At 58.5% G+C, this 13,737-nt stretch overlaps 1 protein-coding gene across 1 annotated transcript in view; it reads right to left on the minus strand.

Annotated features, from left to right (window-relative positions):
* The window catches only part of TESC (tescalcin), a 62,890-nt gene continuing 50,122 nt past the window's right edge, over positions 970-13,737 (minus strand). The window contains exons 4-8 of the mRNA XM_018061217.1: positions 9,072-9,211; positions 7,311-7,372; positions 7,102-7,209; positions 3,465-3,512; positions 970-1,222 (exon numbers count right to left, since the gene is read on the minus strand). Of these exons, the coding sequence (XP_017916706.1) occupies positions 1,145-1,222; positions 3,465-3,512; positions 7,102-7,209; positions 7,311-7,372; positions 9,072-9,211 (436 nt within the window). The 3' untranslated portion in view covers positions 970-1,144. The remainder of the gene's footprint in view (positions 1,223-3,464; positions 3,513-7,101; positions 7,210-7,310; positions 7,373-9,071; positions 9,212-13,737) is intronic.

The raw sequence follows: 13,737 nt of genomic DNA on the forward strand, positions 1-13,737 counted from the left end.
TCATCGCCTCGTGGCTCTGTTTTGGCTTCAAAATACCAACATTCACCTCGTCCTAAGCAACACATCTGCTGTGTGCACCTGACACAGCTCCAGGGGCATGTAGACCCAGGCGCTGGGCATTGGATGAAGGCTCCAGGGTGTGCCTGTTACAATCTGAACCCCAACATGAGAGTGTACGGTAGGTAAAAGATGCTTAATACCTAAACTGAATTGCAAATTTAAGAGCACAAAGAATAATAGCAGTGACCAGTGATGAGGGGAGCTTTCCTAGAAGGCTAGGAAGATGCCTTCCAGTGGGTGTCAATAACAGGGACCGCCAGGAAGCGGAACGTGACTAGAGAGCACAGCGCTGCCCAAGAGAGGTAGCAGGTCCCCAGGGCACCACCGAAGGCCAGCCCTGTGCTGACTCCCCGGCCACAGCCACCGCCCCAGCTGAACGACCGCGTTTCCCCCTTGCCTCACCCTCCACTGCCAGCAGGCGACAACCGGAGGCGTGGGAGATGCTTACCTGGGCCAGTGGCCTCCCCAGCTACCACTGTGCTGCAGACCTCGGGGTGCAGGCTGTGTGGTTACCCGTCCTCAGGCCAGGCCCCCCGAATCTGATCCCACCAGGCTAACTGTCAGTGCCCCCAGTACCATGGGGTGAACTTGGGTGGTCCCCGTGGCTGGCCCTGCTCACCTCTTCTCCTTGGGTCTGAATATCAGATCGTGACACCCAGGAAGTCCCCCACCCCCGCAGCCCAACCCCTGCCCTCATGGAGCAGCAGGAGACTGAGGAGGCAGACGAGTTCCCGGCACTTGTGTCGGGAAAACAGCAACCTGTTAACCCCAAACACGCCAGACAGGAAGGGAGGAAAAAAATCCCCTTGCAAACCAGCCTTTGCTTGCTCCTCGCGGTCAACCTCTGGGCTGCCAGATGGCCAGGCCATCATGTGCGTGGACGCGGGGAACAGATAGGAGCCACGCTCATTACCAAACCCTTTTCCTTTTTTATTAGAGATAAAAACAGCAAAGTCTCACACACCATACCCTGCAGGAAAACGAGATGAGCGAGGCGTGTCGGCTATTTACAATAAAGGCTGCAGCAAATGGGCCCCCCTGCGCAGCCCAGATCCTGGTGCAGGTGCTCCGTGGGGGCGGGCAGTCAGTGGCACAGGGCGATGGTCTCCATGTTAAGGAAGCGGACGTGCATCTTGGTCTCGATGTCGATGCCCTGCCAGATCTGGAGCACGGACGGAGCAGCGTGAGTGGGCATCCCTGTCCCCCAAGACCCCCGGCCACTCCCCGCCCGCCCACCTCTGCCGCCCACCGTGATGCCCCCACAGGTGAGATCCAGAGCGAAGCATGGAACCTCTTCCATCTGCCTCTGTGCTGGTTAACTGGGCTCTGACATTTGGATTCTTTCTGGACTGTTACAGCAAGTTATTATTTAAGTGCTGAATCCAGGCTCCTAGCTGAAGTCGCTCAAATCCCACCCATCACCACTTCAGACTCTGTGATTTTCACGCAAATTCCTGAGACCCTCTTAAACCTCCTTTGCACCAGAAAGATGTGGAGACCACCACCTGTGCTGCCCATTCTGTGGTGGGGGCTCCCGTGGCATCCTGTATGGAAGTGGCTTGTAAACTGTTAAGGACTGTGTAATTCTAAGATCTCATCAAGCCATTATCATTCATTCAAAGGTCGTGACAGGTCTTTATAACCTAGAGATAGGTCACCGTGTTCCAGAAAGACAAGCTCCTGCCCAGGAAAGGTGATTTCTGCCAAAGATCACGTCTGTCACCACATACCTGGGCACCTCCATCAGGGTCCATCCTGGCCAGGTCCCTAGCGGACACTCAGGCCACCAGACCCTATGCCGCGCCATGAGCTCCAGTGCCCAGGACTCCTGTTCCTCGGCCACTCGGGGCCCAAGAGGACCACGGATGGTGAGACGGCCGGAAGGATGCGGGCAGGAACCGAGGGGTGTGACGGGCGGTGACTGGTCACCGTCTCCCTGATTATGTAAGAACTTCAGACTCTCACAGTGTCGCCCTCAACATCTGCAGGGACAGCCACGCAGCTCGGGCGAGCACAGTCCTGTGGGCACCCAAGCCACAGGGAGGCCTCGGCACATTTTCGGCCACCGTCACATGCCCACAGCCCGAGGCGCTTTCCTTGTTAGGTGGGCGGGGTGTTCCCAGGAAGAGATGTCTGGATGTGCAGAGTGGTTTCTGCCAAACGCCAAGGTGATGAGAGGGTCACGATGGGGCTCAGAGAACGGGAGTGGCCGGCTGGTGGGGAAAAGCCCAGCGGCCTTGGACTGGGGAGCCCTGGAGGCGGGCAGGGCAGGGCTGGGGAATGGACTGCTGGGGAAGAAGATGGTTTTCTGGGACCAAAAAGGATTTCATCTCGTCTTCTGGCCTAAAGCAGCATCCTTCCCTCCCTAACCTCCCCTTGGCCTCCCTGGTCTTCTCACTGCTCACTCTGGTTCTTGCTTGGGTGTTACCATCTTTCCACGTGCCAAGGTGACCCATGGCACAAATGCGAGCTCAACTTCTCCCCACCCACCTGCCCTGGGGGGTGGGCAGGGCACATCTGAGAGGGAGGCTGCCCTCCTCCAGCCCAGCAGACCCTTCTAGTCTCTCCTTCAGGCCTGGTCTGTACCACCCATGACCCTCCTCTTCTCATGACCGGCCAAGTTGGCGGCTCAGACTTTGGGGGAGCCTCTCAGGCAGGCTGCCCCTTGGCTTCGTAGAGTTTCAGCCATGGGGTCGGGGTCCCCAACCCCATCCCAGGCACAGGCCTGTTCCCTCAGGGCCACCTGAGAGCACTGGCGGCTGGCCCAGGAGACCCCGGCTATCGTTGCCCTAACCTCCCATCTTCCTCAGCTCCTGGAAGGGGTGCAGGGACCCCACTGTTGGTGTGCTTAGGGCCAAAGAGTGGGCAGAGTACAGGAGGGGGGCTTGACTCCTCACCGATCAAAGCACCCAGGACCTGTTCCCAGTCTGCAGGCACGTTTACAGCCATGAAGGCTGGGCGAGGCCTGAATGTCCACTAACCAGGGTGGAAGGTGGGCAGCTGGGCACGCAGCACTGTCTGCGAGGCCCAGGAGGACGACGGGGCCACACGTGGGCAGCACCAGCGCGTGCTTCTGAGAAGAGCTGGGCTCACAGGCGTTGAACATTCCAGACCCTGGTTCCAGCTGTCAACAGGGTGCTTCTGAGAAAGGGGACCAGGGACTGGATGGGGAGAAAAATGGAGCCTTCCTCAGAGGCCCTTTTGTGCTTGCTAAGTTGTTTTGAGCGTCTGTGACTATCATCACCCTTCCAATAAACATAAGTAAAACCAGTTTAAACCACCGTAAAGGCCACACTCAGACTAGACCCTGTTCCCTCGAGACGCCTGTCTCTTCCTGACCAGCAGGGTCCCGTGCAAGGCCCCAGTGCAGCCCCCATGCCCACCCCCAACTCCAAGGCACCCACCTTTAGAAAGTCATCAAAGGTGATCCCCTCGTACACCTGATCGGGCTCCTGCAGACAGAGAACGGGGCGCAGTGAGTGGCTTCTGCCCAGAGGCCCTCCACCTCCACCCGCCGACGCAGAAAGAGGGGTGGGGCGTGTACGTAGGACCACGAGAACACTGTGGACTGTGCGCCTCCAGCATCCCCTTGAGGGTGGGGTGGAAGCTGGTGCAGGCTCACCCCTGCCTGTGCCCCTGGGGAGGACAGGGCTGACAAAGATGGGAAAAGAAGGGGTGTGGGGTGGGCACAGAGGCTGGGGTGGCCACCAACAGACACCCCCTGCTGTTTCTCCATCCTGCCTTCTTAACCAGGCTTGGTTAAGAGTAGCTCTGGGCTGACCAGCGCTCCAGACACTGGGGAAAGGGCCAAGGGAATGAAGCCAGCCTGCACGGCCCACCCCTTCTTGCCCGTGAGTCACCCTGATGGCATGGGGTCCAGGAGCCTCCCTCCTGCCGAGTCACCTGTGCACACGGGGACGCACAAGATGATAAGCAGGGCTCCTGCCCCTGATGCCGCTACAACCAAGTCCCCACAGCTCCCGCCCCGGCCCACAGCGCCCTCCGTGCCCATGACAACTGGGTGGACATCCCACCGCCTGTCAACACGAGACCAGCCAAAGAAAGTGTGGTCGTCCAGGCTACGGATTACCACGAAGAAGGGGTCGATCCCACATAGGCTGATTTCGAAGAGGCTCCAAGAGATGCACCCGGTGGGAAAAGAAACAAGGAGCAGAAAGATGCTTGCAGATGGCTGCCACCTGCCCCGTGGACGTGTGGGGTCAGCACGGGGACGAGGAAGCCGGGGGAGTTGAACGCCGTGTTGTGTGACTCAGAACTAGAAGACACTCATGTGCGTTGATCTGTGTCGGGAAAAACCCATCAAAGACAGGTCTCTTTAGGGAGGAGGGCCAGGAGAGACGCACTTCTCTCTACGTACTGCTCACAGGTTTGTTCTGATGCATAGTTAAGGAACCACCAGGGACATCCCTGCTGGTCCAGTGGTTCAGAGTTACCTTGCAATGCAGGGGACACCAGTTCGATCCCTGGTCTGGGAAGATCCCACATGCCACAGAGCAACAAAGCTCATACATCACAATGACCGAGCCAGTGCTCTGAGAAGCCAGCACACCGCACCTGGAGTGACCCCTGCTCGCTGCAGATCGAGAAAGCCCACGTGCAGCAACGAAGACCCAGTGCAGCTAAAAATACATACATAAATAATTCATTTAAAAAAAGAAGGAAGAAAACACCAGCAGGCACTCTCCATGCGTCTGCTACAAGTGTTTTACCAACGTGATTACCACGAGCTGATGCGAATCTCACAAGAGCCCCCTCAAGAGGGCTCTGCTCTTAATCTAATTTGGGATATACTTTTTAATTTTATGAAAAACGCCAGATTCTTAGAAGGCCTGGACCAGCTCTGTCCCTAGGGCTGCCTGCTCTTCCTGACCAGGGTCAACAGACAGAAGAAGTGGCTGTCCTCCGCCTGCCGGCCACCCCAGGCCCCCGGGGGCGGCCAAGGGGAGCCAACTATAGATGAGGCCCCGCTGGCCTGAGGCCCGGCATGCAGGGTGGGTGCCCAGTGGAAGCAAGGTAGGTGGAGGGGCCAGAGGCCCGGGGAAGCACTAGGGCTGAGGCCCCAGCAAAGCTGGCCCACCCTCCAGCCACAGGAAGGCTTCCCAGAGACGCACTCTGGAAAGATCCCAGCCGCAGCGGACAGCCGGCCCTGGAAGTCCATGATGGTGGGCGATGCCTCGTCTGTCTTTGGCAGAAACTTCAAGTGTCCTCAGAGGCCACGCACTATGAAAGGACGTGGTCGCCCCTCATCTCTGTGTTTATCTGGTCAACGAGCACATGAGAAAACATTTTACGAGCACAAAGAGGACTGGTAACTAAAGGAAGATGATGCCCACAGTGGCGGGATGCCCCCCCAGGAAGCTGGCACGGGCTCCAAGGATGCGTGGATTCTATGCAGACCAGCAGCTGCCAGCTGCCAGCGATTTCATGACAGCAGATTAAGAAAACTCGCCAATTGAAACTGGAGTATGACAGGGAGCAATTTATCGGAGGAAAGTGTAATTAAATCAAGTGGGGATTCGGCCGGGGATCCCCGCGCTCCCCAACGAGGCCACCAGCCCTTTCTGTAGCAGTTTAATCTGCTGAGGAGGGTGGGTTCACCAAACTCAGAAGCCTCCCTAGGGCCCCTGAAGCAGACAGATAAAATGCAGGTCAATAAAGTGACCACAGCCCCCTTGCCCCTGGGGGCAGGCCCAGGACCGCCGTCTCCAGATGACGGGCCCGGGCACAAACAGCAGGTTCCAGCAGGAAAAAACATCCCTCCACCTGGGCTGGGGTGACCCCAAAGCTGTGGTGGTGTCTGGGACGGCAGCTATAGTAAATATGCAGGAGCCAGAGGAGGTGGCCTCAGGGGGAACACCCGAGACAATCCCCCCACCCCACAAGGAAAAAAGTCCATGGAGGTGACCATGTGCCTGCCCGCACAGCCCCCAGGGGCTCAGAGCCCCTGTGAGAGAGAAGAGTCCAGGTCATTGCCCAGGAAGTCCAGAAGATTCCTATGCCTCTGAGCCTTGGTTCCCTTAGTTCACTTGGAACCAGTGAAACAAGGCTACAAGTCCATGAAGCAAAGCCCGTGAAGAACCTAGCACGGTGCCTGCACACTCCGTGTGCTCACCCTTCGGAGGACCCTGGGGGTGCCTGGAGCCTCCCAAGGGAACCGGCAACTCCCCCTCCCTCCAACAGCACCATCCGAGCCCGTGAGCACCGGCAGTGGCCGCCCACAGACGTGCTGGCTCCCAGTCCCCTGGCTGTCCATCCCTGCGCCCTCTGCCCCATCAGTTCTGCACCGGGGGTGACTTCACACACACCCCCGACCCCACGCCAACCCAGGGGCGGTAGCTGTGTCGGGAGAATGTTTGCTTGTCACACCTTGGAGGGTGTGACTGGCATCCAGCAGGTAGAAGCCAGGGACGCTGCTCAACACCCTGCAACCCCAGAGGGCCCCGTGTCAACAGAGCTGGGAGGAGAAACCCCAGGCCTGAGAGCCCGGCTCTGAGAAATGACTCACCACTTCTGACACCAGTGGGAAGCCTCCCACCCTCGTCAGCCACATGCCCGGATGGCCGAGCCCCGTCTCATCTACACGTGGCCCCCGATGCGCCCAGCTCCTCCCTGGACACCAGATCGTGGGCTCTCAGGAGACCCCTGCCCTCCAGGCCACAAATCGCCTCATTAATAATACAATTAATGACAGTGAGCCCATGCTGTACACCGACTGGGCCTGGCGCTGTGCCAGGTGCTACCCGTGGGCCCAGGGAGGCTACCCAGTAGGGTCTGTGGCCCCCCAAAGCCCAGCCTCGCCTGCCTGGCCCGACCCCCCAGGACTGGGACCTCAGATCTGCTCTTCTGGTGGGACAGGAAAGCAGCGAGGCCTCTGAGCAGAGCTCTGCGCCAGGCCCAGCTGGAGCGGTGAGCGGGCCACGTGCGGCCTCTGCCCTCCAGGCCTTCGGGAAGCACAGACCCACAGCGGGCAGGGCTCTGCCGGCGGAGAGGAGGGTGGGGACAGGGGCCCCGGGCGCTCACCATCTGCCCCACGCAGACGCTGGCCGCCTCCATCATGGCGCCGTCGGCGATGGAGCGCGCCGACTCCTTCTCGATGTGCGGGTTCCCCGAGAGCAGCTCCTCTACCACCTGCCGGAGGGGCAGACACACCGTGAGCTCGGGCCTCCGCCAGGCCGCTGAGCGCGGGGCGTGGGGGGCGCCGGGGCCCGCCAGGCGGGAGCATACTTTACATTTCGATACTCTTCCAGGGTGATGCGGCCGTCGCTGTCCGAGTCGTACATGTGGAACAGAACTGGGGGCGGCGGGGAGAGGCGGAGAATGAGTCAGGTGAGGCAGACAGGAGCCCTGGGTTCCCCGCTACCCCAACCTCCCCCTCCCTCAAACTGAGCAAAACACCCCCAGCAATGCAACCCAAATGCCAAGGCCGTAGGGGGCAAGGGCAAAGGGCGTGGGGCCAGATGGACCACTTCAGGTGGGTGACCTTGGGCAAGCGACCTCACTGCTCTGAGCCTCAGCTTTCCCGTCTGTAAAATGGGAGTCACTACACCTCTGCCTCACTGTGGTCCACGCGACAGTCTCATCAACAGGAAATCAGCTCAGCATGACTTCAAGGTGTCACTCCTGACAGACCCAAGAGGCTGGCTGCCATCCTGGGCTTGGGGCAGGTCACAGACCCTGCTGCTTCCCTCCTGCCCCTGGCTGACCCGAGCCGGCCCCTGAGGGGCATTCGCAGCTGCTCGGCTAGCTTCTCTCTCAGTGATGTCACCTGGTCCCTTTACTGACATCACTCAGCAGCCTGCATCCCAACAGAGCCATGAGCTGAAGGGGAGGTGACCTCTCCACCCCTGGCTGAGCCTCAGGGAGCCTCAAGCTCACGATGGCCTCGGTCCTGGCATTTACCCTGCCTGGCGCTCCGCAAACATCTCTCCGCCCCTCATCCTCACATGACCCCTCTCTGAGCCCGTGTCACAGACGGGGCTGACAAGCTCAGAGAAACGAAGGCATTTGCCCACAGCTGCCCTATTAAGGGGGGCTTCCCCTGTGGCTCAGATGGTAAAGAATCCGCCTGCCATGAGGGAGACCTGGGTTCGATCCCTGGGTTGGGAGGATCCCCTGGAGAAGGAAGGGCCTACCCACTCCAGTATTCTTGCCTGGAGAATTCCATGGATAGAGGAGCCTGGCGGGCTACAGTCCATGGGGTCGCAAAGCGTTGGACACGACAGTGATTTTCACTTCACTTCATTAACGGAGGGGCAGCCAGGGGTTTGAACCAGAGTCCATCCCATCCCATAGGCCCCATGACCCCTGATCCAGCCCTTGGAACCATCTGGAAGCTGGGCTGACACCAGGCGCCATCCCCCTGCCCCCAGCAGCCCTCGGTCCACATCCCGAGCTAAGTATAGCCCAGGCCCGTGTTTACATTTCCCTGCAGACGCTGCTCCCTCGGGGGCGGGGTGCAGAAGGATGCTGGAGTCATGGGAAAGTGCACAGGGAGGGGTGGGTGCCGCCTGCCCTGCACTGAGACCCAGGGCCAGAGCGGCTCCGAGGGTGGGGCATGGGCCCACAGAGGCTGCCCTGTGAAGCCGAGTCTGGTGGTGGGCCGTGGACCGGGGCAAGGGACAAAAGCAGCCCTGAGGTCTCCTCCAGCCTCAGAACCAGCCACGTGTCCAGCCCGCGTTCCCACCGTCAGGTTCAAGGTCATACAGCTGCTTAGTGGAAGGGCTGGATTGAACCAAGTCTGTCCAAACCAATTTCCCATCACCGACAGACCCTTCTATTCCCAGAAAATCACCAGTTGCTGAGGAGTGTCAACAAGGAGGCTGTCTCAGAACAGCCTAGGAGAGGGAGCACCCTCTGTGCTGTGAAATCCTCCTCCCCAAGGCCCAGAGCTGGTGCTCCCTGACCCTCCCGACCCCCCGCAGGGGCACAGCAGGCCTCGGGGACATGCAAACAGCCAGGTGCGCCCTGGGGAGGGGCCCCGGGACACCCACATCTCAGCTTCTCTTTCCGGCACAGCTGCACCTGCTCCTCATCCATGGTGGTGTCGATGGGCCGGAAGTAGGACATGATGGTCAGAAAGTCCTCGAAGTTGATCTCGTCGGCCAGGCCGCTGGACCCCTTGCGCAGGTTCCTACGGGAGCAACAAGGGGGTGTCAGCAATGTATTCAGAACAGAAGCTCATCTCACTGTCACCCACAGCCCCAGAGAAACTGGCCCTTCCAAGCACTCGCTTCACCTACAAAGGCTGTCCCAGCCTTGGGTTCTGCTACCCAGTGACCAGCTCGTGGGGGGCACCGGGGGCCCCCTGGGGGGTTAGTCCAGCCCTGTGCTGCACTCCCCCCCACCCAGAAACCACCATGTGGGGGTCTGGGGGAGACACAGGCAGCTGTGTCTGTGGGGCGGGGGCTGCCAGGCATGCATGGTGCACAGAACCCAGGCAGGTGAGGCTGGGCTTTGGGGGACCACAGACCCTACTGGGTAGCCTCCCTGGGCCCACGGGTAGCACCTGGCACAGCGCCAGGCCCAGTCGGTGTACAGCATGGGCTCGCTGTCATTAATTTTATTATTAATGAGGCGATTGTGGCCTGGAGGGCAGGGGTCTCTCTAAGGGCCCAGCTGTTCCCTTTAGATCGAAAGGGTCAGGGAGTCACAAACTGCAGCCCAGGGGCCAAATCCTGCCTGCTGCCTGCTTTTATATAGCCCATGAGCTAAGAAGGGTTTGTATGTTTTGATATGGCTGAAAAAAAAACGTTAAGGGGGAAAAAAAAGAATAGCATCGCATGATAAGTGAAAATTACATGAAATTCAAATCTGAGCGTCCAGAAATAAAGTTTTATTGGCACACGGCCACGCCTGCTCATTTACATGGTATCCGCGGCTGCTTTCAGGCTACAAAGGCAGAGCTGAACAGTTGCGACAGAGACGATGTGGCCTGCGAAGCCTAAAATATTTACTCTCTGGCCTTTTAGAGAAAGTTTGCCAGTTCCTGCTCTCTCAGCTGTCTGAAACTCAGGCACAGTGATCTGTCGGCAGGCACTCTGAGTAATCCGTTTCCTACCAAAGTGTGAAGTGCACCAATTAACTGCAGGTTTTCGAACAGATCAGGGCATGCTTGAGGCTGTCCCCGCCAATGTATTTTTCCTAAGGGGTGGGAAAGGGCTTGAGTTCCTGGCGGGACTTGGGGAGGGTACCCAAGGCTGGGTCCATCGCATGCTGGACACACAGCGGGTACTCAGCAAATGCAGGCGAGGGCACCGACAAGCCAAGTGCAGGTCCTGGCAGAGGAGCTGAGAAAACAGCTTGGAGCCGACTCCAACCAAACACGGGCTCCTGACCCACTGCTGCCATACTCCTACCACTAATCAACTTCTACTGGGGCAGGTCGCCATCTGTCTGATGGTCCCCCTGCCCTCCCTGTGCCTCCTTGTAAAGGGACAGCTCTGTTTGCTTGGGATGATGGTGCTTCTCAAATGCACTTGGGTGCCTCCTGGGGTCAAGACCACATCTCAGCTTAAAGGAACATGTTCAAGGTTCTCTCTCTAAGGGCCCAGCTGTTGCTGTTTTGTCGCTAAGTTGTATCTGACTCTCTGTGATCCCCATAGACTATAGCCCGCCAGGCTCTTCCCGTGGGATTTCCCAGGCAAGAATACTGGAGTGGGTCGCCATTTCCTTCTCCAGGGGATCATCCTAACCCGGGGATCGAACCTGCATCTCCTGCATTGGCAGACAGGTTCTTTACTGCTGCGCCACCAGGGAAGCAGGGGCACAGTTGCTCCCCTTCAAATCCTGCCCCTGCAGCATCCACCACACTTCACAGTTTAGAGATCTCACTATCCCCAAGCTTCCGTTCCAGGAGATTTTCCAGAAAGAAGTGGCCCCCGAGCCTGGATCACGAAAGGTGGATTGTGAAACAACAAACTAGAAAGATGAGAGATCTCCCCAGGACTCAGTAAGCCTAGTCTTTGAGTGTTTGTTTTTTTTTTTTCTCAATTTTCTCTGAAATCATCTCTTACAAAGGTTTCCCACTGTTCCTCTGGACAGATTTTTAATAACCTCAGAATTCCTGCTGTCAGGGGCACAGACCAGACTTACAAGGTGTAAAAATAGCCCCAGGCATCACCAGGCTCCTAGGAGGCATGGTTCACTTGCATCTTCTTCTCAGGGGCTTCTGACTGCAGTAAGAGGGATAGAGATGAGCTCGGGGAAATGTGATGGACCCTGGGCCGGGCAGGCCATGTGTGTCTGCTTATCAGGGGAGGCTGCGACCTGGCTGCTTCAGCATCAGGACCCAATTCTGGGGCAAGGGGCTCCTTCCCATCCTAATGTCCCTGGGAGGTCTATGTGGGCCAGCTTCCTGGTCTCTCAAGGCGACCAGAGGGCAGAGGCCGAGGAAACCCAGACATAGTGCCTGGAGCCAGGCCCACCTGCTCTCCACTCCAATTTCCACAGTGGGGCACCCTGAGGCCAGGGTCAGCGGGTAGAAGAACGGGTGTGCATGCCAAGTCACTTCAGTCGTGTCCTACTCTATGCGACCCTATAGACTGTAGCCCACCAGGCTCCTCTGTCCATGGGATTCTCTAGGCAAGAATACTAGAGTGGGTTGCCATGCCCTCCTCCAGCGGATCTTCCTGACCCAGGGAACCTAACTCACGTCTCCCAAGTCTCCTGCATTGGCAGGCGGGTTCTTTACCACTAGTGCCACCCGGGAAACCCTAAAAGAACGGGGGCTACATCCAAATCTGCAGCCCTGCATCACAGCACTCTTTTTGCAAGAAAGCCTGCTTGAATGCAGTGTTTTCACTTCCTTAATTCTCCAGTGACTGTGAGGACCAGAACCCTTGGAGGTGGGGACAGACCCGGCTCAAACTGCCTTCCAACCAGCTTTTTGCTTCACTGTCTTGTTCCCAAAACGCCTTAGGATGCAAGGCAGACACTGGTACTCTTTGAAAGGAAACTCCCGCCTCCAGCCTGTCCTCTGCCTCCTCCCTCACTCCTTGGCAGAGCTTACAGGACAGAAATGCAAAGAACGCACAGGCGCTGAGCTGCTCCAGGTCCCGGCTGGGGAAGCCTTTCCTCAGGCCTCCTCTTCTTGTTGACCTCGGGCAGTCCACCAACTCACCAGGGGCCTCCCTTTCTCCAGACAGTGTCTCTAAGCAGCTGCCCCAAGGCAGCGGTCCCAGAGCCCACAGGGGGATGGGGGCGGGAGTGGGCTCTCGCCTCCTGCTATGGGCAGCTGTCCTCCCTGTCTCCTGCGCACCGTCCTGCATCATCTTCCAGTGGTCACTCCCTAGAGCAGGGGTCTTGTGAGCCGTCGGCACTGCAGGCCCGGGGACCCCTTGACTCCCTCCCCATCATATCCAATCTCCTTCTCTTCTAGGACAGCCTGCTCCAGCCTCCACCATCCCAGTGGGCAGAGGCCAGGATGAGCTCCGCAAAAAGCAAGTCAGAGACGTCCCTGGTGGTCCAGTGGCTAAGACTCTGCACTCCCAATGCAGGGGGCCCGGGTTCCATCCCTAGTCAGGGAACTAGATCCCACATGCTGCAACTAAGACCCAATTCAGCCAAATAAATAAATATAAATAAATATTTTTTAAAAAAAAGCAAATCAGACTCTGTCACTCCCTTGCTCAACGCTGTCTGGAAGCTTCTCCAGCTCTTGGGGTGATTCCCCCCACCACAAGCCTCCACCTGGTCTCAGCCCAGCCTTTGCCCCCGTTTCCTGCCACACGCCCCTCATCAGGGGCTCAAAGGCCTGATGACATCTTGCAGACACCCAACATTCCCTGGCTGACCGAGGGCCTCCCTCCATCCTTCAGGAGGCACCTGCCTGTGCCCGCGCTCATGGCTCTGTCCTAACGTTGGATGCTCCAAGCAAGGCAGGGGTCTCTCCCGCCTCTGACTGTGGATTCAGGGCCGCTTGTCCTCTGGCCGGAGGGAGGTTTCTGCTCCAGCTCGGGCCCCGGGCCCAGTCCCCTCGGCAGGCAGCGTATCAGTCCTGGAGAGCAGCCTGGCCACACCCAAGTTCCACCCTCACCTGAAAACACAACTCCTGGAACCTGTTCCGAGTTCCCCAAGGGACAGCGGAGGGCCAAGCGACCTCCGGCCAGCCTTGCTTTAAGGAACAGCTTCCCTGGAGGCTCAGACGGTAAGGAATCTGCCTGCAATGCAGGAGACCAGGGTTCAATCCCCGTGTTGGGAAGATCTCCTGGAGAAGGAAATGGCTACCCACTTCAGTATTCCTGCCTGGAGAATCCCATGGACAGAGGAGCCCTGCAGGGGGCAGTGGGGGAAGGCGGGTACAGCCCACGGGTCACAGAGAGTAGGACGCAACTGAGCACCGAGCGTACCGTGGCTCTTGAACACACGTCACCTCAGCACAGCCTCAGAGCAACCCCGTGAGGCAGGTGCTGTTACTACCGTCATCATTCTGTATATGAGCAAAGTGAGGCAGCCTCCTGGTGTCCACGGCCCCGCCCCCACCAAGCAGGACAGTAGAGGTTTCCTGGGGTCCCCATGCAGCCCCGCCACTCTCCTCCTGGGCCAGCAGTAAGGACAAAGAACCAAGCCCTTGTCCCCAGGTGGGCTCCACAGGCCCGGGGGCAGCAGGATCACTGGGACCTTCAGGGCATCCCCTTCTCCCCATCTTGGCCCACCTGG

Source organism: Capra hircus, chromosome 17 (genome assembly GCF_001704415.2).
Source record: "Capra hircus breed San Clemente chromosome 17, ASM170441v1, whole genome shotgun sequence".
NCBI lineage: Eukaryota > Metazoa > Chordata > Mammalia > Artiodactyla > Bovidae > Capra > Capra hircus.